This window comes from Tyto alba, unplaced genomic scaffold (assembly GCF_018691265.1).
Source record: "Tyto alba isolate M040663 unplaced genomic scaffold, T.alba_DEE_v4.0 Super-Scaffold_2, whole genome shotgun sequence".
Lineage (NCBI taxonomy): Eukaryota > Metazoa > Chordata > Aves > Strigiformes > Tytonidae > Tyto > Tyto alba.
In genome coordinates, this window is record NW_024881282.1 from 82,975,794 (window position 1) to 83,003,718 (window position 27,925).

At 46.6% G+C, this 27,925-nt stretch overlaps 1 protein-coding gene across 8 annotated transcripts in view; it reads left to right on the forward strand.

Annotated features, from left to right (window-relative positions):
• Positions 1-27,925, forward strand: part of FRMD4A (FERM domain containing 4A) — a 377,000-nt gene that overhangs the window by 234,172 nt on the left and 114,903 nt on the right. For all 8 annotated transcript variants that reach the window (XM_032985843.2, XM_032985844.2, XM_032985841.2 and 5 more), the window contains exon 2: positions 7,292-7,357. In XM_032985843.2, coding sequence (XP_032841734.1) covers positions 7,292-7,357 — 66 coding nt within the window. The remainder of the gene's footprint in view (positions 1-7,291; positions 7,358-27,925) is intronic.

Genomic DNA, 27,925 nt, shown 5'->3' on the forward strand with positions numbered 1-27,925 from the left:
GACACTGTGGCTGACACTGTTCCACCTCCTGTCTTGAGGAGGACTCTTGCTTTCTAATTACTGAAGCTGGTTTTATTTTCTTCTTATGACAAATGAGAATTTGCAGAAATGATTGCAACACCTGATGCAACCCCTCTTAAACATATCCCCTGTGCAGATCCCCCATGCGATGGGTAACACCATGCTCCTCCAAGGGACAGCAGCACTCCCTTCCTGCAGGATGGGAGAGGGTTTTTTAAGAGCTCTATCTGTAACCATGGTTTCGGCAATTTCATCTCCATTCTCTAGTCCATGGGTAAGGACATTGATTTTTCAAGGGGTGGGATAAAAAGGCTCACAGGGAAAGACAAAGGCCTTGTGTGAGATGTGTTCCTCCAGTCCTACCAAGCCTGTGGAAGATGCTGCATCATTGCTGGCGTATATTTTCTGGCCATTCAGTCCAACTATGGATTGTGCAAGTATTTCACAGAGCCTCGGAGCACCTACATAACAGGGAAACCCACGCTGCATTAGAAGGTGGAGTCTGGTTACACATCAGACATCAGCTACTTCTCTTCGTATCGCCATTATCCACATCTATAACATCTTTCCTGGGCCCATCTTTTCAGCTCCAAAGCTCCATTTCCCACCAAGTTCCCTTGAAAGAGAATGCTAAAAAGGATACTCATGTTTCTTTGACTCTTCATTCTTCTACAGAAGTACTGCTAGAAGATGGCAGATGCCTGAAAATATGGCTGGGATAACTTTCCTATGGAGAAAAAACTGGCTTACAGCTAACCTCTGCTGCTCAGGGCACCAAATATTCTTTCCGATAACAAATCATCACATTAACAAATTTGAATGGCAGAAGTGTTGTCTAATGTGTTCCTACGCATTGTAGTGAGAAACATTGCTACTTGTGTATTGGCTTATTTCAGAAAGTTCATCCCATGTTATGTACTGTGTTGCTGACTTTTACAGCCAAGGCAGGCTATATAGATCTATGCTCCCTATGCCAGGAGCCTCGTGGCAAATTAAAATAATTCTTCTCCCTCTTGAAAAAATAATTACAAACCAGACTTTCCATTATTGGTTTAGAAAAGACTCATGGAATTAAATGATAGAAATGAGGACCGTGTTCAGAAACAACAGTTTCTCCTGACTGTCTCCCCATCCTCAGGGCTTCGAGCCACCGAGGGTCAGGTGAAGAGGAAGAGTGGGGGAAGGGAGCGTGCACGAGGGCTTTGTGACTGGACCTCAAGATGGCACGAGCAGTGCTGCAAACCACAGTGACATGCATGCCAGCACAGGGCAGCGTGCGAGCCCCGTGACCCGGACCGATGAACTAGATTTGCGCCAACAATCATCTCCCTCCTCCTCTTCAGGGATTGTTCCCACTGAGTCGCAACCAAAGGACTGCAAAAACAAGCAAGCCCCGAGGGCAGGCTCCTCTGGGCAGAGCCTTGCCTGCTCCCCAGCTGCCTGGCCAGTGCTGCTCCCCACCAAGCACGGAGGCAGATGTGACCTTGTCCCCCCTCCCCAGGTGCCCATGCAAGGATCAGCCACGTAGCTCAGCTCTTTGCACACTTTCTCACAGCCATCCTCATCCCAGTCAACATCAGCGTTATTTATTAGATGCTGATGCAGACCAGCAGCTGGGGAGGATGCTCTGTGAACACATGGCATAAAAAAGAAAGATAGTCCATTCCTTCGTGATCTTGAAGTGTGAGTGTGGGACGGGAGATGACAGATGGATGCAGGCAAGAGGAGAGACAGTGCTGGTCAGTGTGACAGACAGCCGCTTGCAAGACCGGCCCCAATTCAGCAAAGTAAAGTGCTGTCACATGCACAAAATAAACTGTGCAGACATCAAAAACACACCGCTTTTCCTCCCTCTCTCTTCCTACAATCTTATGAGTTGCCAGAATGAGAAGGCAGTAAGAAGTGGTCAAGTGGGAGCAGGATGTTTAATCTAACAGTTTATTGTAATCAGCGGGCTGTCATCTCTCCCTATCTCCTTTCAGCGGGTCTGTCCAAACAGTGGGCAAAGCGACACAGATTTTTGTGTATTCAGCCCCGTAATTGCCTGCCATGCAGGCAGTGAGCATTTAGGAAATATTCTGCCTCCAATTATAATTTCTGATTTGAGTCATGGAAGAATACGCCGTATTCCTCTTTATTTCTGCAGTCACCGGCTAATGAAACGTGCTGCGGTTATTTATAGAACTGCCATTGTAAATAGCATTTGCATTTGGTGCCTTTGAGTTATTTAGTGTGACGGCGCTTTCACCAGGAGGGTTTTTACATTTTGAAAGGGAAAGGTTCCTTTGGAGCTGTTTCCTCCCATCGCCTTCACTGTTTGTGTTGGATGGAGCAGTTCTGTGGGCAGTTGCTGATAATTTAGTGACAAAGTGATAGGCACGTGGGGATTAGCTGAACATGGTGAGGGTTTTCGGGCTGTGCCATGGACAGTTTATAGGATTCTCTGAGACGTCTGCAGTTACAGCAAAGATGAATAGAGAGGGGGGTAGTCAGCAGAGCAGTTCATGCTGCAGCAAAACAACTGCCAGCCTGCCTTCCCTAGGAAACCCATTGTGTAAATATTTGTGTAGAAGCCTCCAAAGGAGATTTAAAGTCTTGTGATAAAGGTAACTAAAACGTCCTTTCCTTGAGAAAAACAACTATGATCCAGAAGATCCCATGAGTAACCGTGAGAGAGATTTCCTTTCTGTAGCATCCCTATATTAGAGTGAACAAGCGTGTATGTCAGGTCTTGTTGTCACTGATGGATCTCAAAGCATTTTTCAAAGGAGGTCAGCATCAGCTTTCCCATTCTCAGGGTGCAGAAGCCAAGAAGCGGAGGAGGCACACATGCCTTGTGAATGATCAGCTCCCCTGCACACTAATCCAGCACCTCATCCACACAGACACATTGCTTCAGATCTTCATGTGCCTTACAAACACCATCTGTATTTGTGTACTGAAGATATATTATCCCTAGTCTTTACACACTCATGTACATAAATGACAGAGCTTTTAAATAGCACTCGTGTTCAGCTCTTCAAGCGCTCGGGGGTCATGCTGCATGGGCAGGCACTGAAAGAAGTGGCAGATTTTCAGAAAAATGTGATGTACTGAACTGTTTTGATAAAAAAAATCTGTTCTGTATTTTGGCACATAATTTCCATCTGAGTTCGTGATAAGCCTGGCCCATGAAACGCATGTAGCCCATATTCACACCCGGCGTGTGCAGCTCCCTGCCATATGGATGAACTGTTAGCACACAGGAGTGTGTAACACAGTCCCAACTCTTCGCACGCATTGGGAAGCACGCACTGGAAATCTGGGGGGTTGATGTGGATACAGCATCCTGGCTGAGGTGCAGCCGAGCAAGCAGCAGACAATACCATGGAGCTCACCTAGGAATTGTTTCACCTAACTTACTGTGTCTGAAAATTCTCTCTTCTTTGAGCATCAAGGGCATCTTGACTGAACTAGATACTTGACTTTTTACTTTCTGGAGTTAGGATGGAGGGCTCTTGTGTTGGTACAGGAAAACTCACTCACTGAGCTCACAGGGAAACCCAGGACTTGATAGGGAGCAAACTCCCCTGCCTCCCTGCCACATCAAGTGTCCTCCTCTTCTGTCAACAGCTCTGCTCAACCATCGCTTCTTGTCTCTTTGTTGAGATTTTGCTTTTCCATGGTGAAGGGAAAGCCATGCCTTTGTGCCTCTTAGCTCTCACTCAGTTCCACCCATCCTTCTCTGGGTAAGAGCCTTGGGAGAGGAGAACCTCAGTTCACTGCTTGTAGTCTTCCTTCATCCAAACTCTGGTGCTGCTCAGCTCATTCTTAGTGACTTCCTACTCCCATGTTCCCATCTATAAGTCTTTGGTGTTGATTTCCCTTCTCTGGTCACACAGAGAAGCAGAAGGAGTTCCCTGACTCGCTGGGCAAGAGCCGACCACAGTCTCAACCATCTCAGTGCAGCAGATAGCACAGATCAGCCAATTTGCAGAGCATCAGCAGCAGTATTTTTTCATGCAGACAGACTGTGCTAAATCAGTTCCTTCTCGCTGTGCTTTGAAACGTTCTTGTTTCTTGCTCTGACAAACTAGCAGAGTTTGTATTGATCTGATGATGCAAAAAAGCACATAGTGTGGGCTTCAGACACCTGGTGGAATAATAAAATAGAAAGGAGGGCAGGCAGGACCATCATATTTTAGCTTATATCGAGTAGGAAGTCTGTCTTCTACCTTCTTTTCTTTTCTCTTGGAAAGCATGGTTTGTTTCTATGGGAAGTACAAAACCCCATGGCTGGGCATCCTGTCTACAGAAGGAAATACTGTATCAGATCTCCAGCCATATATGTTATGGTCCTTCTGAGCTTCAAGGTATCACCCGAGACAAAACTGGGAGCCTCCAGTTCCAAAACCAAAGGCTCCTTCACCACCAATGTTGGTATCTGGGGCTGGGAGCAGGGACCAGTGCTGGGGCTCTTTCTCACCCAAGGCTGTGCAGTGGCTGATGCATCCTCTTCAGCTCCTGCAGCAGCTCTTCACCATATTTTGTGCAGAAAAGCCTGGGTGGAAACAGCCTGCAGGCCACCAGGTGGGTCATCAGCCTGTAGCATGAACCTTCAAACCACTGAGAGGCACAGAAAGAAGGTGGCACTAAAGAAATAAAGTATGTGCCTTGCTGTGTGCTTTCCCTCCCCCTTTTCTGCAAGTGATACTAATGAAATGTCTTGCAATTAGTCAACCATCGTGTGCTGCATTTCAGAGCCTCACTTTATTCAGATATTTCATGTTACCAGCTGTTTGCATTTGGGATTTCTTTAAGCAGTGAAAGCACGAAGGAGATATGAAACTTTGGGTTGGAAAAGCATGGAGAGCTAAAGCAGCTCTACACAGAAATCAAGCCCATTGCTGAAACACTAAAGCACAAAGTCAAAGATCTGAGAAAATTTTCCCTCTTTCCCCTTTCACCTTCTTTTATTATTATTTCAACATTGTTATAACCGACGGAGCGTAACTTGCGAGAGCCGGACTGTGTTTCCATCCCTGCCATCGCATGTTACCGCCACAACAAACTCACTGCTTTATCTCTTGCCTTGGGTAAACTGATATCAAAACTGGAATATCGGTGCATACTCACCATCTTGGGGATGCAGCAGATATGTGGCAGTAAGAGGACGAGAGAGATGCTGAAGCAGAGCTCAGCCACTCAGAGTTTTACCTGCTGGGGAAGCCCAGCAAAGCAAGCTTGCGGTTCCCTGCGCCCAGCTGAACACAACCCACACAACTCTTATTCCAAGTAGGGCAAACCACTGCAAATCCCTTCTGTGAGCCTCTGGCATAGCTTTACAACTGAGCTGAAAGCCATTTAATGCAGACTTCATAGAGAAAAATCTCACTCACCAAGTAGTATACCTTATGAGAAGCCATATTTTGCATAACATTACAGAGGAAACTCTCGTAAGGAGACAATTTATTGCCATGGCAGTAACTGGCTGACATTTATGAGAAGCCTTGTTTTACAAGGCTTTCCTTTGGCTGCAATGCCAGGGCTCCAGTTGTGCTCATGGAAAATGAGAAGGAAAGCAATGTTATTTAGCGTGCGTGATACTCCAGAGGCACACTGGTGTGAATAACAACAGGGGTAAAGTTTGCTTGGATCGCACGGGATTGTGCATTCCGGGATTGTAAATCTGGGGTGAGTTGAAGGGAAATGCTTGTTTTGACTGAATTTGTTTCATAATAAACTCTGTGTCTTGCATGGCCAGCTTGAAGCTCAATAGAGTTGTTAGCACATCTGAATTTTTGCTATGGGGAAGAGGCTGGGGCCAGGGTAAGACTTGGTCTATCTTGGCCCCAGAGAAGGGGAAGATGGATATGGGAGACACAAGAGCAGGTGATTTTTAACCCACAGAGCTAAAGCAGAAAGCTGAGCTGTCCTCATTTAACCCGCCAAGCCCACATCTCTCCACTCCCTGCAAGGCAGCTTTGCATGGGGGGTTCAGCTCAGCCAGCAACAGTGGGGAGAGGTGATGGATGAGGGCAGAAATGCCCAGGGCACTGCAGCAGCCGCGTCCCCAGCAGCCTGTACCCGCCGTGCCAGGCTCCTGTAGACCCCTCTGCTCCTTTCCAGTGATGCTTTAGGACTTATCATGGGAAGAAATATCATTAAATTGAGGTGGTGATCCATGCAGCACTCAGGAAGGTGCCTTGGCTGGAGGGTGGTGGGCCCCTGGGGGGCTGAAGCATGCTGTGGGGTTGAGCTGGGTTCATGCCATGTCCAGGCATGCATGAATGCCACGGGGCGAGCCCATGCCAGGGGGGCTGCCTGTGTGCTGCCTAAGTTGTGTTGAGGAAGGGATTTCCAAGAGCCAAAGAGACTTAAGCAGTCTATATGCCATTAGCAGACAGTGGGATTGTGCCTGTGCGTCCTGAAGGGCTTTGCGGGGCTGAGTCGTGATCCATAACTCAGCAAAGTTGCTCCTCACTTATGGTGCTCTGTGTCAGAGGAGAGCCAGGAAAGGGCTTAACCATCTGTAGAGGAGTTTTCTTGGTCCATGTCTCATTTATTTCTTAGCACCCCAATATATAGGACCTTGGAAGTCTTATCTAAGTCTTCTATACCTAAATGTTTTATTGATATTATTTGCTAACAGTCGCAATAAACTATACTAGTATGGAAGCACCTTTGGACCAGTATAATGATATCACAAGTGTCTCCTCTAGTACATATTAAATAGGATATCCTGAGTAGGACAAGCTCGTTTGGGGATTCAGGCCCAAACGAGCAGCTGGTGCAACCTCAGGGAGCATCAGCCCTGGGAGGAGCCTTGCTTGCTCTGGGATACCTCTGGGATGGCTGAATCACTGCTGCTGAGGAGTTGGGGGGAAACTTGTCTGGATGTTTCCTCCGCCGGCCAAGCTGGCTGCAAAGCCGGAGGCCACGGTATGAAATGTCGGGGCCCCTGCGCTGCAAATCATCCCCCCCAGCCCCATTTTTCACACTGGAACGACCTCCTCCAAGCAGATGCCACACGCTGCTCCATGACAGCTACTGGGGTGGTTTTTCTTTTTCTCCTTCCAGCCTTTTCTTTCCCCCAGTGCCAAAAGAAGGGGGATTAATAAAAAAAAAAAATAAATAAATAAAAAAAAAAAAAAAAAAAAAAAGAAACCAAACCCACGAACAAATGCACCACAGCAAATTAAAGCCTCCAGCTTGCACCGGGGGAGCCGGCAGCCACGTGCCGTGCTGGAAAGCCGAGAGCCCTGACACACATGCCTCTTCTCTCTTGCAGATGACGGAGGGCCGCAGATGCCAAGTGCACCTGCTTGATGACAGGAAGCTGGAGCTCCTCGTTCAGGTAGGAACTCCGCGTTTTGCCGCACGATGGTTTGCTACAGCTGTGGATTTTCACCAGGGTGGGGAGAGAAAAGGGGTTTCGGCTGGTTTTCTCAGCAACTTCACGCCGTGATTGGCTGCAGAGCTCTGGGGGGCTGTGTTAGTGCTGGGTGGGAAGGATCTGCAAAGACGTATCTGTGGGAATGACTAATTCAGAACATATTTTGCTTTATTCGGTGCCAAAACTGTCCCAGTCACTGTCAGTGAGATAGAAAAACAGCTCTGGTCATCTTTGACACTGTTACTATACCACTTAGCTATTTTTTGAGGCTTTGCTTAGCTTTGAGAAATGTATTGCGTCTGCTTAAAATACCTCCAGCATTTGTTTTTATCTTCTTTACCTGCCATCCTAAATTGCTGGGGTATGATGTGGGGCTCCATGCCAGAGGTGGCTGTGCCCCATGGACCTGCCTGTGCCAGGAGCACAGAAGGGGCTACAGTGGTGGTGCCATGGGCAAGCACTGCTGGAGATATTAACACAAACGTGCATTGAAATAAGTCTGTGCTCCATCTGCCTAATTTTTTATTAAAAAAAAAAAATACTGGAAAATTATGAAAAAGGAGAGGCTGGTGCTGGCTGTGTAATGATGGGCTGATGGAAGATGTAGCATCCTGTGCTTTTCTGACAATTTCGGCTCATGTCTTGGAGATTACCAACGGGTTAATAACAAGAATTAGAAGAATGCCTTTCCTTTTACAAACTCTGCGCCAGCCACAGGAAATGAAACTTCCCATAGTGCCCAAATCCCCCGGCTGGGAGGGGGGGCAGGATCCTGCCCAGCACAGGCAAACCTGAATGGGGATTGCTGAAGGTGACTTCAATCACCAGAAGCACATTCAGCCTCGCTTCCTGAAAACTGGCTTAAAAATACCCATCAACAAAATGTTAATGGGTATTTTTCAAGTCCATAGTCACGGAGGAGGTGAAATCCCTCAGCTCCTCATGACACTCGCTGTGGTTAGAGTGCCTGGATAACCATGAATGAGCCAGGCTGGAGCTGGAATGAGAACAGCTAAATCAGGATGACTAATTAAAAGAAAACACTACACCAATGGTACCCCTGTACCAGGCTGCACTGGGCTTGCTAATGCTTAGCAGCTGGCTGGGGGAAGCTCAGCCACTTTCATCACAAGGACACAGCGCTTGGTTTCCTGTTTCATATAAATGCCTTTTTAATTTTTTCTTCGTTCGACTAAAAATGAATGGGCTAGTTGAGAACAGCTCTGCTAAAGGACTGCTCACAATTTTAATAATCACACTTTAAAACAGATGAGCTGCCCTGGCCAACATGCTTACTTGGGGTTTTTATCAATAACACAGAAAAAACACAGTAAAGATGACAGTCGAGGAAGCTGGTTTGGGAAGCTGTGTCCACTTCTGAGTGAGCAGAAACAATATCACATGATACTGTTTTCTAAAGTGTTTGATCACACCTTCAGTGATAATTTCTCGTAATCAATATAGGAAGCGAATTGCCCTGTAAATCACACTAACTAGTTTGCAAGTGACCCATGGCTGAATTTTATTTGTATAATAAATTATTTTGCTGTTTTCAAGTAACTTATGAATGGGGAAAGCCCAGAGGGGTGATTATGAAAAATTCATGTCCAGAAAAATCAGTAACCTCTGTTGCACGTAGGTTAACATAGATCTCTGAGTACCACAATGCCCCTACGCGTACAGGATTGTCCATTGAAGCATCTTAGATGCTTTTCTGGTTAAATGAGGCTTTTAAACGCTGTTAGGTAGCCTCTACTGAGGGCGATAGTAAATAAATCACTTTTGGGTGGAGCAGACAACAGAGGAAAGGGCTGTTTGGATTTGAGTATGTCTCCAATATTGATACTCTTTGCAGACGTGGGCACAACACTTTGGTGTGCCTGCCTGTAAAGCACGGGCAAAGCCACCAGCTTTGGGGTGGTCCTAGGGCTGGCTGCTCCTCCCGGGGCAGGATTAGTAGTGCTTTGCCCTTGCGGGTCCTCAATCGACAAGGTCCCCTCGGGGAGCAACGTGCTCTCTGCCCGGGGAAATCTCACCAACTGACCCATATTGGTTGTAACTTGTGGTGAGATTTCAGATAAAAGTTGTTTTGTAAGTTCTGAGCACCATTATTTTTATTATTACCTTATCTCGTAGCCAAACTGAATAAGAGGCTGTAAATAAAAAGTTCATCCAAGCCTGAGCTTCTGGCTGTCACTTCAAAGCTGTTTCTTTCTGTGGGTGTCTTGCCACAGGCTGAAAGGGAGGGCTGATTTGCTGGTTTATGCCACGAAGGAGGTTCCTCCATAGCTGTGTTGGGCCTTAACATCTAGACCTGCGTTGGCTTGAATTGTTCAGATACCAGGCTCTTAAATTCTCGTGTGAAATTTCCTCCTTCCCATCAACCTCAGCCTTTCCTGGAAGCTTTTCCATAGCTAATTTCACACTCCTTTGGCAAGTTTAGGAGAGACCACTGGGAATCGGTAAAACTGATTGCTCTGCCATGGGCGAGATCAAAATAACCTCCTGACCTGGATCTGGCTTTACATGGCCTTGAAGCGCTTGTGTATGTGATATTGAGTGCTCGGCTTAGAGAAAGGTTCAGGGATCCTGCTTCTGTATTTTGGTGTGGAAAAAAACAGCAAAAGAGGCTGGGTCTAATCAAAGGGAGGAGATGGGTAGAGCTCCCTTGAACGGATGGAGGAAGGTTCCTGGAGCATCTTGAAACCGCTTAGGCCAGTGACTCTGGGGAGCTGAAATTATTTCCTCTCCTGCTGCCTTGAGTGCTGCTGGGCAGAAACAGATGCATCTGGGAATGATCAGGGTGTTTGCAAAAAGCAGTGTATTAAGCAAATGTACTCCCTTTTTTTGTCTGCAAATTAGCTGCGATCAGACTCAGGGGTTTATGAATATGCCATTTGGAACATATCAATTGATCGTTAACAAGGACCATACCTCAGGCTGCAGGAGGCCGGCAACTGGTAACTGTGCTCCTCCGGTTGCTCGCAGGAGTCAGCCCTGGCTCCGTGTGACAGCTCTGCCAGGCCAGACTGAAATGTTTCGACACCACAAATTCTCTCCCAAAACTACAAAGACCCCTCAGACTGGCCACACAACGATTGCCAGTGAGACCCCCCACGCATATATGTTTTATTTGCTTTACTGAGCCCCAAAAGTAAGATTTTGGCTCAGGGGCAGCGTTTATAACCCCTTCTGTGAATGCTGGCTTGCTTCGGTGTTGGCATGTAACACAAGGGCTTGGGGTTCCCACCATCAGGAAAGTGATCCTGCGTTTAGTCAATCAAAGGGTCCTGACTAAAGTCTCTTCCTCACAAGCTGAGCGGCTGCAGAGTGGTACAGCAGCAGCTAAAGAAAAGCAGAAACACAAGTTCTGCGGATAAAAGAAAGCCCTCCCCAATGTGTTTTGTCAGATAAATGCTGAAATTTAGAAGGCCTAAACATAAAAGGAGACAGAGGAGGATCATATTGAAATCTCTTCCTGAGGGTCTGAAACTCAAAGCCTGTTTGACTTGAGATTAGGAAGAAGAGTTGCATTTGGTATGTGTTTCATTTGATAAATGCCTGTTGATGATCTGGTGTGTGTGGCAAGTTTACATAGGATTTTTTTTGACATAATTTTCTTTCTGAGCCGAAGCAGAGCGTGGCTCCTTGGATCTTCTTACAATCTGTTTTTTTTTTCCTGTTTCTATTTGATGCATGTTTAGTTTCTAATACAGGGGTTTTTTTTTTTTAAAAAAAAAAAAAAAAAAGTGTTTGGCTTTATCCAGCTAATCCTTTTCAGAGAACAAGTCCCTTTTCTTGCTTCTGGAAAATGGATTTGCTCACGTTCCCGGCTCTCAGCCTCCCTATCTGTTATATTATTTCCCTGTGACCGTGTATCATTTGTCTGTTGCACATGAAAGGTTTGTGTTGCTTTATTTAAAGACTTTTGCGTAATTGGCAATCCGTTCCTTTTCATGTGGGTTTTTAAAACAAGGCTTTTTTCCGGGCTGGTTGAATCAGGCAGCCTGGCTCACTCCCGGCTCCTCTGCTGGCTGCGGTGCCTGTTATCTGACGGTGACTCCGGCAACTGTCATCTGAAAGTGTTAAGCCTCCTAATTCTTTCTCTCTAGAAGAATTATTGCAGAAATGGAGCTCGTCTGAGGCTTGTAGCAGAGCTGTCTGTGGGGTCCAGAGGGCTTGGAAATTAGACCATAGGAAATAACTGGGCTTTTTGTTTCTAACCTTCTCCCCAAGAAGCTCTGAGTCTGATTTGGAAGAGTCAAAGAGAGATGTGGGGGTCAGCACCAAGCTTATCTGTGGATATTTGGGTGGTTAACCCACCCAGATGTCCATGTTATCACTTCTTAAGTAACTCTTGCTACCCAGACAGCCCAGGGTAAGCTAGGTAGACTTGCAGAATTTTTATCTCCCAGCTGCGATGCGAGTGCATCCAAAACCACATGAACAGCGATACGTATATACACACAGCCAAAACTAAATGGGATGAGCAGAACATTCCTTTCTAACCATTTGCCTTGGGCACCAATTCTGCTTTGAGCAGGTCAGGAGTCCTTGGAAAGCCCAGGACTTGTCTCCAGCGTGCCTGTGGTGCTTCAGCATCAGGTCCCCAGGAACCACTCCAGACTGGGAGGCGCTGGTAGGTGTGAGCAAGCACTGGGCTGGCGAGATGCCTCGTGGGCTGGTGACTCACTGCCACGTGGATAGCTGTCACCAGTGTGGCTGTCCTGGTGGAGATGCTCAGTTCAGAGTGCACTGGTGTCCCTTGCTCCTCCAGGCTCAGCCTCACTGGGGCCAGGCTGACGCATGCTGTCCTGGGGAAAATACAGCATCTTTTGAGAGCAATAATTCCATTAATAATGGTTAGAGGGAGAAATAAAATGTTCCACTCTCTTCCCAAGATGCTGTGAGAGTTTCTGCAATATTTTCAGTATTGCTCATGGTCAGGAAACTGCAGTCAGTGAGGGTTTACCCACATTTTCTTGCTGCCTCATTTTTGTATGCCAGTATGCAGGGAGGTTACCTGGGCTGGCACGGTGAGCAGAGACTCCTCTTCAGAAGGTACTGAGGATGGCATCTGCCTGATGTGGGGCAGAAGTTGTCTAATTTTGGATAGTGGTTTTACAGGAGGACCACAGCAATACATTGCATTATTAGAGCAGGATAAACAAGCCCCAGTATGGGCTGAATCTCCCCTGGGAAGCCACAGCAATTGCAAAAAAAATGGGGTCCAGCTTTGCTCCACTGCCAAAACTGGGAATCCCTTTAAAAGCACTAGCTCCCGGGCTGATGCAGAAATGCAGCCGCGAGGCCCTGACCGTAAATGGAGACGTTTGGGTGCCAGTAGCCGTCCTTGCCGTGCAGGAGAGACAGCTCGGTTCCCCGCAGCGCTCGCAGGCTCTGCTCCAAAAGTGCTTTTAACCACCACTGCGGGAGGCAGCAGCAGCCAGCGCTGGGCTGGGAGCGAGGAGGCAAGAGCAGGCAAGAGGGTGAGTAGTCCCCACTGCCCTCCCTTACACCCTTGCAGGAGCAGTACGGTGAATACGTTGCTGGAGTTGCTTATAGGGCATGTCCTATAGGGCAGGGAGAGCTGGGATGAGCTGGCAGTGATGCCCTTGGTGAGTGTCCAGGGAAAGCTCCCCGCATCCCCCCTTCCCACCCAGCCTCTCCATACCGGCAACAAAGCAGCCGGAAAGTATCCCTTCGTCTTTATGCAAGGGCTCGGCATGGGCTTGACAACTGTCCTCTGAGGGGATTTGTAGATTGTGGGTTGGTGTGTTGCCCCTCTCCAAAAAAAGAGTTGCATGTTTTCTGTAGGGTGGACAAATAACTGGAAACCAAGCTGAACTTGAGTGGAGTTTTCTACTAGGAGTCTGACAGGATCCGGTCCATTGTACTGAGAAAAATGTGCAAAAATTGGATTGGATCATAATTTAAAATGGGTTGGAGATGAAGGGGTGCTCAGACCTGCCTTCTGGAAGGGAGACTTTACTTCCCCTAACTAACTGCAGTGCTAGGACTCTGGTCGAAGTCTGATTTCAAAAACAAATCCTATTTTACTACAGCAAGAGTAAAACTATAGTCCAGCTCAGTAGGTGTTTGGAAAATTGCAAAATAGATTTTTTAACTTCTTTGGCATTAAAAATTAATGAGACCCCTGGCTTTGGGTCAACTTGGGAGCTGCAGAAGTGTCTGAGGTGGGATTTACATCACTCGAACACACCACGCAATTCCCCCTCCCCAGCCTGTGGCTCCTGGCAGACGAATGGTGTGAAGCCATCTCTCTTCTGCAGGGAAGACTCCTCCTGGCCTTCCATCACCTTTTGGGTCCCCCTTTGGGAGTTTTGATCATCTTAAATACAGCAAGCGTGGCTGCAAATAGGACAAATGTACAGCTGCATTTGGTCACTGCGGGATGTGGAGGGATGGAGGACAGACTGCTCTACACAAAGGGAGTTGGGAGCCTGGGCCACAGATTCAGGTCTGTGGTCTCACTGAGTAACCAGTGAGCTGTGAGTTAAGAGTTTTTCTGCTGAAAAGTTGGCTGTTTACCAAAAAATAACATTGGGAAAATATGTTTAGCATTTCTCCGAGGGGAATGTCGTGCTGGGAGCATTGTTGGCTTTCCCAGCCAGTGCACCTCCTGCAGACAAGGTCGTTGCACAATACCTAGATGTTGCCTTAGACTGGATTAATGGATAAATGAAAAATGGACCAGGAGAGCCAGGTCTGCTCCCAAACCCATCATTTGAGCCTGAAGGGCGTGACTGTGTTGAGCTGCTCTACAGAGCCTTGCTAATTCCCTCAAAAATCATCCACCACCACCATCCGTGGCCTACAGAGCATCTGGTGTGAGGCTGGAGGGCTGTAGCTCTGGGGTTCATTTCTCAGCTTAGGCTTCAGTGAACTCAGAAGCCCACAGAAGTCAAGCCTGGAGGGGAGAATGTTTGCTGGGAAATCGAAGAGCACAGAGGCAGAAGAAAATGAAAGAAATTTGATGTGCAGAGGTGGGGAGTGCACAATTCAGCTTAAGAGCCAAGAGGGATCTCAGGAAGGGTGAAGGTGGAAAGGCTCAATCAATTACAAGGACAGAACCGAAGGGATTTGGGACAGGAGGCAGAATGAGCATCTTGGAGGGAAATCCTGAGCAGGGCTCAGAAAATAGGGGTGGAAGAGATTCTGCTGTGTGCCCTGGCTTGGCTCCAACAAGGTCAATGCAGTGGTGCTGGCCCCAAGAGGCTGGTTCAAGCCCAGAAGCTCTCAGGCATGCTGTGTGCTCCGGGCTCCCCTGATCTCACCAGGGATGACCATGATGCTCAGTGAAAATGGACACGGCCCCCGTGCTACGGACGGCACTCAAGAGATGGACCTGCTGGGGGACAACATGCTCTAGGGTCAGATGCCATCAAGGCAGGCTGTGGGGAGCAAGCTGGCAAGTCATGCTAGTCAGTAAGATATACTGGGAGCTGGATTTGAAGAGGTCAAGTAGGGCACACAGATCCATGGTAGGGATCATCAGCAAGCCCAGAAGGACAGGGAGCATGGAGAGCCTCCAAGGGCATCTGCTGTGCAGCAAAGGTCAGTCTGATCAAGCAGCTCTAGAGAAAGCAAAGCTGTCTAGGAAAAGCAAGACTGGAAATTAATGAAACCCAGCAGGGATAGCTCAGTCCCTCCAGGTTTGTTCCTCAGCCACCTGCGGGTCAGCACAGGCATGGGAGGAGCATCAGCAGAAGGTGAGACAGTTGGAAGTGGGGGGCAATAGCTGCTGGGAGCAAAGTCACCCCAGAGAATGAGTCAGGTCAGGGCTGCCCTTGTTGCCTTGCCTTGCCTTGCCCTTGCATCAAGACACTTCTGTGCCTTGAGGAGGTTAACTGGAGGGGAAGGTGCTTTCCCGGCATGGTAATGCTGCACATTCCCCTCTTTCTGAGCTGGTTTCTGAACGGAGCTGAGAGCAGGTTTTGTCCTTTCATGCCCCAAGACCCCTGTAACCCAACCCTGCCCATCTATCAGGTGCCACCTTGGGAGCCTCAGGGAACACTCCCACAGCAAAGTGCTTACAGTCTCATAATGCCAGGGAACGGCAATCATGCTCCGAGGAGGAGGGAAATGAGGGTGTGATTTCCAGTGGCCTGCATAATCAATATCCCTATTATCAGCCTTCCAGAATAAATTGCTTTTAAACTAATACAGGCTGGGGAGCTATCCATGAGCTGTCAGGAGAGAGATAAGCTGAAGACATGTTTATTCATACCGCATATGCTGAGAGCTGGATATTCTTTACAGCTGGCCAAACGTGGGTGAAGATATTCAGTAATTTATTTTTTTTTCAGTTGTTCTGTTAAAAATTGTCAACTATCCTTAATTTTGAGCACATGTGGATCTTTTCAAACTTACTGGGGAGGCTGGTAACAATCCCAATAAAATATCTGGTGAAAGGAGAAAGCTCTTTCCTTTCCGATGAGTTAAGTCCTATAGTTTTGTAAAGCATCAGCAATTTAAATGGTCCCAGTGACCTCCCACCACATACACCAGTACAGGAATGGCACATCCAGCATCTAATGTCTCTCTTACAGAGAAAACATCTCACTCACTCACAATTACTTGGGAGAAAATCAAAAATTCACTATTGTTTCTGCCCAGCTCAGCTGCTCTGTGGCTTCAGTGGAGCTTTTGTTTGTGCCTGGGCCAACCTGCAAGTGTCCAACAGTGGCTGTGAAATACATCATTGTGTCCCATGAGATGCTGCTCCAGCCATGGACAACCCAACATCCCCCAGCCTCGCTTCCCCCTCCCCGGGGTGACTGCAGGGCTCAGCCACAGGGCTCCACCAAGTGCAAAAGTGGAAATAAATCAGGTTTAGCAGCAGGATGATGAGGCTCTGCTGATGCTCCTTCATGGTAGACCAGCCCTTGTGTTGGTGTCACATCCCATCCCTCACCTCTAGCCCTGGCTTGCCTGAGCACCTGCCTGATTTGTTCCATGGCAGGCAGTGGTGAGATTCATCTTAGTTAACTTGAGGCACAAACAGCATGGGTGTCTGTGAGCTACAATTTTACAGACAGTGGAGAGAGGAGAGCATCTGTAGGGCACAACTGAGCTCATCCTAAAATGGGTCATCTGAAATGAGTTGTGCCTCTTTCTCTCCTTGACTGCAAAAGGACTCTCTGCAATTAGCTCTTGGGTAGGTGTTTACACTGTGGATGGTTATGTGCGGTCAGATCGGTCCCGCTTTATCTCCAACTCCTCCTTTCATGTCCTCCTGGCTGGACAAGAAACCCAAAGAGTAAATTTGGGTAAGGAAGTTCTAAATGCGGCACAGGACAAAAGCTGCCTCCTGAAATGCAATGGAAATAGAATTTTTTTTTTTTTATAGCACAGTCTGAGCGAGCAATTTTATAAAATAATAACATACGTACCAGTTGATTTCAGGAGATATTGAACAGTCTAGAAGAGTGTAGCTCAGAAGAAATGACGAGCAAGGCAGCATAGCAGATTTGCTTTCAAGCCAGGGTAAAAAATGTGCATTTCCAATCCAAGCTAGCATTTCAGGATGGAGCATTTCCCCTTATTGCTGCCATCACACTGCGCCGTACAAATACTAGGTTGATAGTGAATGAGAGATGCCAGGCTTGATTGTCTAAGCTACCTTACTCAGCTCATAGAAAATTGTTTTCTGTTCCCTTTCCCTTTCCTTTTCAGCCACAAATGAATGCAGCTTAGACAAAAGATCTCAACTTTCAGCCAAAAGGTTCTTCCTTCAGAATGGCACAGCGATGGCCTCGGCCACGAGTGAGGCTCCAGGGCTCAGGGGTATTGCACGTAATGAGCAAAAAGGGTCTTAAACTGTTAGCATCTCACTGGGAAGTGGTTTCCTTTCCCTTTACCTTGCTGCAGGTAACCAAAAGCGGCAGCTGGCCGTGTCAGTGTGGTGTCAGGTTGGAACGGTGTGCCCGCAGCAACGCACTCAGGCTGGTTGGTTTAGGGCAGCCCGCGTGTGCTCGCACAGACGTGGGTTTCGGCATCACACTTGACAACAGCACTGAGCAAAGCAAAAAGGAGCTGGGTCTGGCATCTTGGTGCTACCAGCAAAGGTTACTGGGGCTGGTTCCTTCCGCTGCCTGCAGCGTGGGAGGGAAAGGAGGCATCTGCAACCACGCAGAGGGGACAGGAGGCGGGGGACGGGCAGCATGGGGATGTGAGGAGACCACGCTACCCTTCCCGAGGGAGACCTGGGTGTTCCATACCCCACCCCTCCCTCTAGAGTCCCCATCCATTCCCCCCCGCCTTTGCCCAGGATTGTGCTTTTTAGGCCCAGTCTCTTTGGAAACTATGCAAAATGCCATTCCCAAGTGATAGAGCAACGGCCTGTCGGTCCTTTCTGTCTTTATCTCAGGGAAGTGCCTACTCATGGGGAAGCTTTGGGTGATCTGATGTCGAAATGGATTTGTCTCTCTCTTTGGTGGTTTGCACTCCCAAATTCCCCTCCTCCCCCAGGGATGCGCTAGCTTGCTGATGGCAGCACGCCCGTGAGTTCGGCGCCCGGAGAAGAAGCGAGGCAGGCACAGCGTCCGCTGCTAGCACAGAAAGGCTGCCTGTGGCACTTGTGTCAGCCACAATACAGGATGTCATCAGAAAAAAACATCAGCTTTTCTAATATTTAGGACAGAGGAGATGGGTCTTGGCTTATAATTGGGTCATGTTTTAAAAAAACCTTCATGACTCCATTGTGAGCAATGAGACATGTGGTCGTTCTTCCCTTATATTCCTCTCCTGACTTCTCCTGGAGAAGCAATCCTTTGTATGAGAGGCTGTTAATACAGATAGGATGTCTCTTCCTTTCCCACCTACCCACACTCAGAGATGGCTCATCACCATTATGTTTGAATGAAAATTCTTCTGTTATTACCTTTGCTGGGAGAGTCCCCCTATTTGGGGAGTAAGAAGCACAAATCTAAACTCACCTTGGGAGGAAGCTTCAGTCTCTGTCCTGACTTTGAAGACAATGCTATCTTAGTAGCAGGTCAAATCAGATGCCTGGAGGTAGAGCCAGCAAAACATGCCAACTCAGGACTGGATTTATCTTTGAGAAAATTAATAGTATAAATTTTGGTTTAGTGATTCATCCCTATTTTTGGAGAGGACTCTTCCCTCTGCTGTGCAGCCTGTCTCCAGCATTCCTGTTAGCAGAACAAGAATAATCCCTCCTCTGCCAGGCAGACAGCAGGCTAGGGGTGCAGCCTGGTCCCCATCACATCTGCCTTCAAGAGCCACCATCCCCTTCACCCCCTGGAATAACATGGAGCGAGCAGAACAGGCGTCCTCTCATCCTTACACGGGCACGGGCACATTTTGGGCCCCTGGGATAAAGGGCTGCCAAGCTGCAGAGGTACCACTGGCTCATTGCTGGGTGTAGAAACCTGTGCTTGTGGTAGAGGATGGAGAAATAAAGGGAGGGTTGGAGCAGGAGGTGCAGAAGTGATTAGATGAGACCTGACGCGCTCGTGAACAAGCCAGCAACTCTGAGCTCATCCCTGCCCTCCTGATTTGTCAGTCCAGACAGTGTTAGAGACTTCAGCTTGTCAGAGTGGATCTTACGTCTCTAAGTTTATACTTGCCTCCTGGAAAATAAATGAATTAAAGAGATTTGTCTTTGCCCTTTTTAAGAATAAAATAAAATAAACCAGCCAAGCCATTTACACTTCATTTCCCCTCCTCACTTTGAAGCCGAGATGAGCATTTCACACAGAGTTGTTCTGACCCACGCAGCGATGTGGGTAATGCTGTTGCTCACACTTCCCCGGCCTCTCTGATGTTTTTTGAAGGAGACCACCTCAGCATCCGTGCATCAGCCCCGCATAGCAGCATGGACAAGCCTTCAGCTGCTGAGCAGCTCAAAGGCAAAAACATTAAGGGTGTTAGCTGTGGCGTTGGGCTTCTCTTGGTTACTAAGAAGACTGGGCTTTGGATTAACTAAGTTCTCTCTTTTGAGGATGTTTCAGCAGTAGACACCTCATGAGAATACCTCTCCACTTAGACTCTCCCTTTACTCCTTCTCCACCCCTATCACTAGTGAGCAAGGGATGAACAAGGCCATTTCTTGAGGTTCAGTTCAGGCTTATCTTCTCTAGTTCTTTGATTTATTTTTTTTTTTTTTTGTCTTTTGAGCAACCAGAGAGTTTATACAGATAGGTTATATGTACTAATGTGCTTTAAAGAGGAGGAAGCACCATCCATGCCCCTCATATGGTACAACTCACAGGGACTGGGTGCCCATTTCTTACTGCTCCACTGTTTCCCTAACTCCTCTCATGGGAAGAACCAAACTGGGACCACTGGCAGCAGCTGGGATAACTATCAAGCCCCAGTGACTCCAGTGTCCTTTCTCTCTGCACCCATGTCCCATTCATTGGCCTCCTGCTGCTCCTTTGTCAACCACAGCTCCATCGGTACAAACTTCTGCATGGTCCAGCATGGCTTTGGGTCCAGGTTTTGTGAGAAGGCGGTGAGATTTGCCGCCCAGCAGGATGCAATCTATCCCTGAAGATGGATCCCCCCCGAACCAAATGCTTTCAAAAACCAGGGTGGTCACTTCTATATTTATCCAGCACTTTCTCAAATTATTCAGCAAATGTTTCTGAGACACAGAGACACTGATGGTCAGGCATATTCGGTATGATTCAGAGCTTGCCACAAGCATTTTGCACAGCTCTAACTCTTGGGCTCTTGGGCTTTACTGAATGGTTCTAAAGCAGTCCTTTCCCTGAAAAACACTATGGAGGCAGATAGCATGAATTATTATTTATTTTCACTGTGTGGACAGTTGATCAGTGACAGATGTTTCTAATTGCATTAAGCAAGTGGAAATAATGAGAATTAGATAGCAGATTCTCCAAGAATTTACATTTAGATTGAGTTACGATTTGTTATTAAAAAAGCAAATTCAATGTGGATGCATTGGTTCTTGAGCAGAAATGGGAGCTGATTATTTTTAATTATTATTTGATTATTTAAAAATGAGCTGTGTTACTGTACTTAAAAATATTTGACTCAGGGGATGATTTAATGTGTGCATTTATGTCTCCCAGAAAAGACATGGAATAAAGCAATTGTTCATCAGCAAATATCTCCTCCACCTCCCCATTAGGGTCATATTGAAGGGCAAATGAAAAACAGGGGCTGCCACAACCCTGTCTCACAGTGCCTGTGCAAAATTTGGCCGATGTCGGTGTGGTGGTGACCGGATCAGGCTCACCCAAACCTTCTGCGTCCCTGACAAATTGAATTAAGTTGCACCGGTGGAAGACAAGCTGCATGCCCCTGCTCAGGCAGCACGCTACACTGAGCTGGGCAGGAATTTCAGGTTGATTATCTCCACGCCCTGCGTTGCGTGTAGCTGATGTAAAGCCAGCCGAGGCAGAGCAGAGGTGGGTGCGCAGGCTGGGGCAGGGTGGGGGAGCAAGCGGGGCTTCGGCACGCAGAGAGGAGAGGCATCTGTTGCCTCCGAGTGAGACATATATGACAGTTATCTCCCAGTTCATGCCAAGAGGAAATGAGCTGTGGTTCAAACCACCGGAGGCTTTCCTTTTGGGGCATTCTCACAGCTTTTTTTTATTTTATTTTGTCTCCTAGATTTCAAGTTCAGCTTCAGACACAGAAATGTGTGAGTTCCCTGTCAGCAGACAAGGGATTTATGTGCAGTGCAGATTATCGTATGTCTCTGTTAAGCACAGAATCCAAGCTATATTTTTTTTTTAACTATCTGGCTCAGCTTTTAATTATTTTTTTTTTTCCTTTTGCCTAATGAGAGCCTTATCCAGAACTACTTGAATTCAGAGAGTGTCTATCAGCTTCAGTAGGCTTTGGATCAGATTTCAAATCACTGATTCATTATTAATTACACATCTGGGAATCCTGTTTCAAAGAGTTCATTGTTAAATAAATTCACTTTTAGACATTACAGACTTGGCATTCTTGTGCATTTAATAAAAGTCTGGCAAACCAGCAAAGAGCCATAGGCCAACTTCTCTTCTGGTATTGATGGATGAATCTCTACTGAACAGCAGTGGTTTACACTATAAGGATATAACATATCTTTTTGCTCTCATATAACTGCTTTCTGTCCGAGACTAAGTCTGTGTTTGAAACTTTTTCCTTTTTTGTGATTTCTCCTCACTTTTTCAAACCTTTTCCCTACCAGCAAGAGTTCCTTTGTGGATCCAGACATTTCAGGGCAAAGTATCTTTGCTATCTAGTTTCCTTTCTTTTCAAAGAGATACCGGCATCTTCTTCCTAGGACACATTGTAGTCACGTCTTCAGAGCCTCCTGGGAGAGCAGACAGGCAGGCAAATGTTTTCCTGATCCCTATGGCTCTCGAATGGAAAATGTCTTTCTAAAAATATATGGTCTTTCCTGTAGTCCTCAATAATCTAGTCTGAGTCCAGCCCTTGAGATGTTAAAGTGACCAAAGAGCTGGTCTGCAAGCTCCATTTACAGAGAGGTAGTGTTGTGCCAGGGAAATATGTAGAAATAAAGATTTTCCTACTGAAGTCCATTCAATAGGAGGCAAGTCCCTAGATGAAAAAGCAGGACATGTTACCTTGTGATTTAATGGCACAGCATATTCCCACTTCACAGCTGAGGGCACAGGGACCAACAGCCCGTCCGGGTGTTTCCTGTGCTTCAGGCAAGGATCTCCTGGGCTGCACGTAACCCACCCTTCGCTTCTGCAGGGGGTTGGGAAGGAGAGATGGGGCAAGTCCTTTTTTCTTCTTCAAATGTCAAATCAGAATTTAAAATGGCTGAATTAATACCAACGTCCAAAGAGACTGTGGGTGTAGATTCAGATGACAGCTACCCAGTTTCCAAAGCTTTCACTTAATTGACAACTGTTTAAGTTATTTGGAAAGGAAAATCAATAGAAATGCAGCTCCCACCATTTAAGTAATGAAGCTCTGAATGTTCATCAGAGGCAGACATCCACTGAGTCCATGGCATGCTTTCAATGCAAGGGATAGAAATCACCACACAGCTGTGGAAGGGACTACGAAGGAAGAGAGGATTGCAACACTGGGGCACTCGAATCCCTGAGTAGTCAAAGCTAGTCAGACATCTCTCCTGTTTTATCACAGAGAGGGACAAAACCCTTCCTCTGCCCAAATTCACCTTCCTGGTTATTTCCAAAATCACATTAAATATGATTATTCTCTTCACCCTCATATACGAAGCACAACTCTTTCCAAAACTGCAGTCCTTCAGCATTAGATATGATAAAGGCGTTTACTCCTTGTGTTAGGCAAGTTTTGGGGTGGGTCTGCAGCCATCTGGTAGGACATCAGGAGGGAGAGAGAGAGCTGTCACACAGAAAGTGTGACCACTGGCCGGTCAGCAGACATGTCTTCAGTTCCCAGAGGGCCATCAAGATCTCCAGCATATTTTTCTGGAAGTCTCTGTGCTTCCAGCAAGAGCGTCTGCCAGCAGCATGACTGATCTCCCGACTGGCCCAGCTTATGAGATTTTGGCTCTGTCACTCGAAGAAATGGAACAGTCTCCCCGATTTGCCTTCCTGCACTGCTGCTTTAGGATCTGCTCCTGCCCATCTTTCACATTGGGTTAAATGAACAGATACAGTTACTTAGTCACTTCAATCTCACTTCACAGTGAGGAGGTATCTGGGTGAGACGTAGAAAGAGACTTTCTGGACACAGGCAGGGAGGACTCTTCCTTAGGGAAGAAGAAGGGCTCCAGCATCCCTCGAGGGCAGGCAGCCGCTGTCGTGTCCACAAGAGAAGCATGGTCTCAATGCCAGTCACGGTGGAGGACACCAGTCCCTGGGTCTGCTCGCAGAGAGATGTGCTTGGGTTGGTGACACTGTGGGTGCGTCTTTATGCAAGGAGAAAGCATTAGCTGCAGTGTAGGGTTTGCTCAATGTCACACCAAGCCATCTTCCCACTCCTGGCAGTGCTGACCAAGCTGTAAGATACTTTGAGGGACAAAGAGCTTTGCTGACCTTGGGTTAAAACTGATTGCGCATTTCGGTAGCATATCTCAGACCCTGTAACTCCAGCTGACTCAGCCCATGGCTGGCAGCTCCCTGTGCCATGCCACTGTGTGGAGTGCTTGGTCTGCTTTTGGCTCCTCTGCAGTGTTCCTGAACAGAAACTGCCCCAGATCTCATCTCTGGGAAACTGAGCCTCTGGGCAAATACACGGCATTTCAGTTCAGAAATGGGTGCACCTAGGGAAGTCAGTCCCAGTCCCAAACTGGTGGGTAAAGACCACTAGGGCCAGTTACAAACCCAGTCCTCAACTTTTATTCTGTAAAAAGAAAATGAGGCAGACAAGGATTCCCTCTACCTGAAACAAAAACTCATGGGGAGAGAAGCAGGTATGACCATTACCCCTTCCTCCAGGCTTGGAGGCACTCCTGCCTTCAAGAGTAGGAAGAGGTGGAGCTGGCATCAGCATCCCTACCTAGATCCCTTTAGTTCAGCTGACCTTGTACACTCATGCCCCCACTTCCCTCTTCCCATGGATATTATACCAGCAGACCGAGAATAGCTCATTTTCAAAAACCAGGCTGCCACTGTTTGCTTTCTACCCATTATGCTTAGAAAAATCTTCTCCAGTTCTTCATAAAGTCTCCGACCTTCTCCTTCCACAGTTCATTACATTTATTGGCTAATTCTGCTATCACCCCAGTACATGGGTCATCACCCATATTTGTATGCATTTACATTTATCCAATTATTTCCTTAGTAGGTGTTTATCACTAACAGTTTTTACCCTGCCTGAGTTCTATCCTAATTGTTCCGTCTTATTTCTTCTTTATTCTTCCTCTGCAGAAAAAAAGATTTTTTGTTTTTTAATAAAAGACACTCACTTTCTCATCTGGTCATTCATTTCATCCCCCTCCTTTTTAATGGGCCTAGTTTATCACCAGCACTTCTTTTTACAAATATCAGGGGAAATAAGCCTTTCTTATCCCCCCCATTAATTCCTATGGTGAGTAAGTATTATTTTGCTTTCTTTTCTTTCAATCTGTTATGATGGTGAGCCTGCAGTCAGGAAATGAAGCCCAGCATCCTTATCCCCTTCTCATCCACCTTTAAGGTGCCTTCAAGGTCATTAGGGGCAGAGCAGTTTGGAGGAGGGAGCGGGTAGAACCCATTTGGGCTGCAGGCAGTCCTGACATGTTCACTAGGACAGTGGCCATGCTTCAGCCACGTTGAGTTAGCATTCCCTCTGTTAATTCAGCAGGTATCACAGGAAAAGTAACTGAACATCTAGAAGTGGAGGTGGGACTTGCCTGTGCCCAAGGTTTCTCCATTGCAACTTGATCTGCTCCTTGAAGTGCCCTGTCCCTGTCCTTCTTCTGTTGAGATGGGTGACTGCTGGATGTGGTGACTGCTGTGACTGACAGAGGGGACCAGCCCAGGGCACCCAGGCAGCTTCTTTACTGTGTCCCAAAGCAACCTTTGCTTCTTAGGGACACACACAGTCGGTCGGTTGGCTTCATATATAAGCTATTAGGGAAGACCGCAGATAGCGCTTAACACGAGTATCTGAATGCAGGGGGAGTTTCTATCTTTTTGTAGATGACAAGTGGTTGACTTTTTCCATTCCCTGTGAAATAACCATGGTTTTATCATAAGCCTAATCCTTGATTATATTCAGCACCTTCTGCTGACTCAAGAAGCAAAGACTCCCTTGGGGTGCTCACCAAGGGTGGAAGGCACCTTCTGTCTTGCAGGACAAGGTGTGTTAGACCCTTCCCCGTGGCCCAGGAGAGTGAGGGGCCGGTCCTAGCCATCACTGGTGAACTTGGGGGCCACACTCACACACAGGAGAATAGAGGCCAGACCATCAGTGTGGATGTTAGTGGAGTAACACTGATTTACTGTGCCTTGGGAGCTGGACCTATGCAATGCATCCTTCTTTTATTCGGCTTCAAGGTTAAAGCAGTTTGTTTGGATATCCCATTTCTTGTGATGTCCGACATCTCAGCTCTCTGTAGCATCTGAGCTTTGCCACAGGGCATTAAGCATTGTAACCAACATCTGGCAAGTGAGGTTCAGCCTCTCTCTCCTGACCTTCCCAGGGGAATAAGTGTCCATCTGATGTGTAGTATTTTCATAGCATGTTTTACCTTTGAGCGTGTTAAACCAGAAGCTCAATTGTGCTGTTCTTAATATAGCAACTGTATATGTACAGATAATTAAAATGATCAGAACATCCAGGAAGACCGATATGTTTCAACTCCAAGTTCTTTAGGGGAGGGAGCATCTAATATTGTTATATGTGTGGAAAATCAAACAGTGGAGTCATCTCTCTTGACTGCATCCCTAGGTATAAGTACAGATAAAGATGAAAGCACAAAAGCCTATGCACCCAATACGTTACTGAAGGCATCCCCCCTCCCCAGCACATGAGGATGTAGCTTTTGTTAAATTTAATTAGTTTCTCTGCACTGACAAATGGTGTGTAGGATAAGATGGGAAGGTCTAATTCTATTGCTCAGACCTAGCACTATTATTGATTTTGTTTTATTGCTGTTAGAGTTGCTAAAATCTGAACTAGCTTATCACGATTCATAACATGGTCAAGTAGGTTTTCCACGGTTTTCTTTTTATAAGTTATTTTAATGTGTTTAGAAAATGTGCTACAAAAATAAGCATTCACTTTGCTTGTTAAATATTTTCAGCAATGAAGAAGTGACTTTTAGTCAGGATGGAAATAAACTTCCTTATTCAGGAGAGATTTTTAAAAAGCAAACAAAACATAAGAATGCAGCTAAGCTAGTACGTCTTGGGAAATTATTTTTCCTTTTCCACATCAGCAATAAGAGATCAAGTGCATTTCCAAGCACCAATTTCCATAGACTGGATGAAGGGAGATGGACATTTCTACAGTTGATTTGAAACTGGATGAACTAGAGTGCTTCAGAGGTTTACAGTTGAAAAGATAAATGGATTGTGTGAGCTGCCCAATTTCATTATGTGCCCTAGCCAAACTCTTTCTTTAATGTTTGATAGAATTATGATCAAATATTTCAAAATAAAAATGCTGACCTCTGTAGAAATTGTTGTTGACCTTGTCAAGGTAGCTTTAATGCTTAAAAAGAATACCAACAATCTTGCAGTGATATAAAACTTCAACAGATGCTACCAAATCAAAATATATATAGAAGGCAGCTGGTTATTCACACTGGCCGAGCTCTTATCAAACCGTGTTGCCGGCTGAGTGTGAAATGGATTTCTGCCACAGAAAGTTGGCTCTGAAGCTCACTTCATGTTCAGTTTGATTTGCCACATGTGATACAGTCGGATGATTTAAAACACAATTGATTTTCTTGCAGCAGTTGACTACCTTTTTTCAAAATTATACAGATCTCCAGGAACTGAAAGACAAGTACACGTGAAGACCCAAAATACTTTAAGCCAAACATTTACGATACAGATTATCTGCATAAATTTGTCATGTTGGAAGGACTAGGCTATATAACTTTCAACCCAGCATGCTGTAAAGAATGTCATATCTGTGTCTATTTTCCTTTGCATTAAGACAAGGGTTCGAACCAAAGCCCTGAACACAAGCCCTCTTAACTCCACAGCATGTGCAATTTGCATCTTGAGCCGCTTCAGTTTGTATTCATTTAGCAACAATCTTCAATTGGAGAGCTGCATCTAATTTGGTTTCTGTATCCATCTGTATGTTACACACAAAGGAAGGTGAAAAATCCTCTCCAGGCTACAGTTCTGTGATAAAAGCATGAGATATGCTTAGTCTCACTAATATCTTTGCTTGCTTAAATTGATTACAGATAATGGCAGCAAAATCCAAAATTCAACCAGTGTCTCTGTTAGTATTTCTGTTGCAGGGGCAACTTCCACAGGTTAAATGCCTTTGTGTTGCAAAATGAGACTTTTTGGACTCTTTGCAAGGATGAGGGAAAGAAGAATAATTCCCTGGCTATTCAGGCTTCTTCCAGGCCACTCAAAGATATCGGGGTGTTGAAGCATGCACAAAGAACAGTTATACAAAGCAGAAGACTTGTGACCCAAGTAACAAAGTCAGCTGTGTTACGCCAATGTAACTCAGAAGGTCATCACACCCCTGCTTTGCAGAGGAAAGCAAGTCTAGGGCAGCATTCCTTCCCCTCACCTAAGACAAGTTAGATAAAAGAGACGACAGCTTGAGTTTCCTGTGTATTTGGGGACACCACACCTAGGGACTGAACCCAAAACCAGCACACAGCTCCGTTGTTTGGTCCGTTTGCAGTGTCCTTCACCATGGGACCAAACCCAGGGAGGGGACAAAGCCTTGTGTCCTGCCCATTGGATTAAGACAGCATTGCGTGGGGCTGGCTGGCTGTTGCTGCAGGTAGGTGACAGGCAGGAAGGATGGGACGTGCCATGCACATCTGAGCTGTGCACTGTAATCTGTGCAAAACGTTGCTGCAGAACCTGCTACCACATGGGCTAACTCTTCTTGTTTAGGAATGTGTGAAATCTGGGTTTGTTTACCTGATTG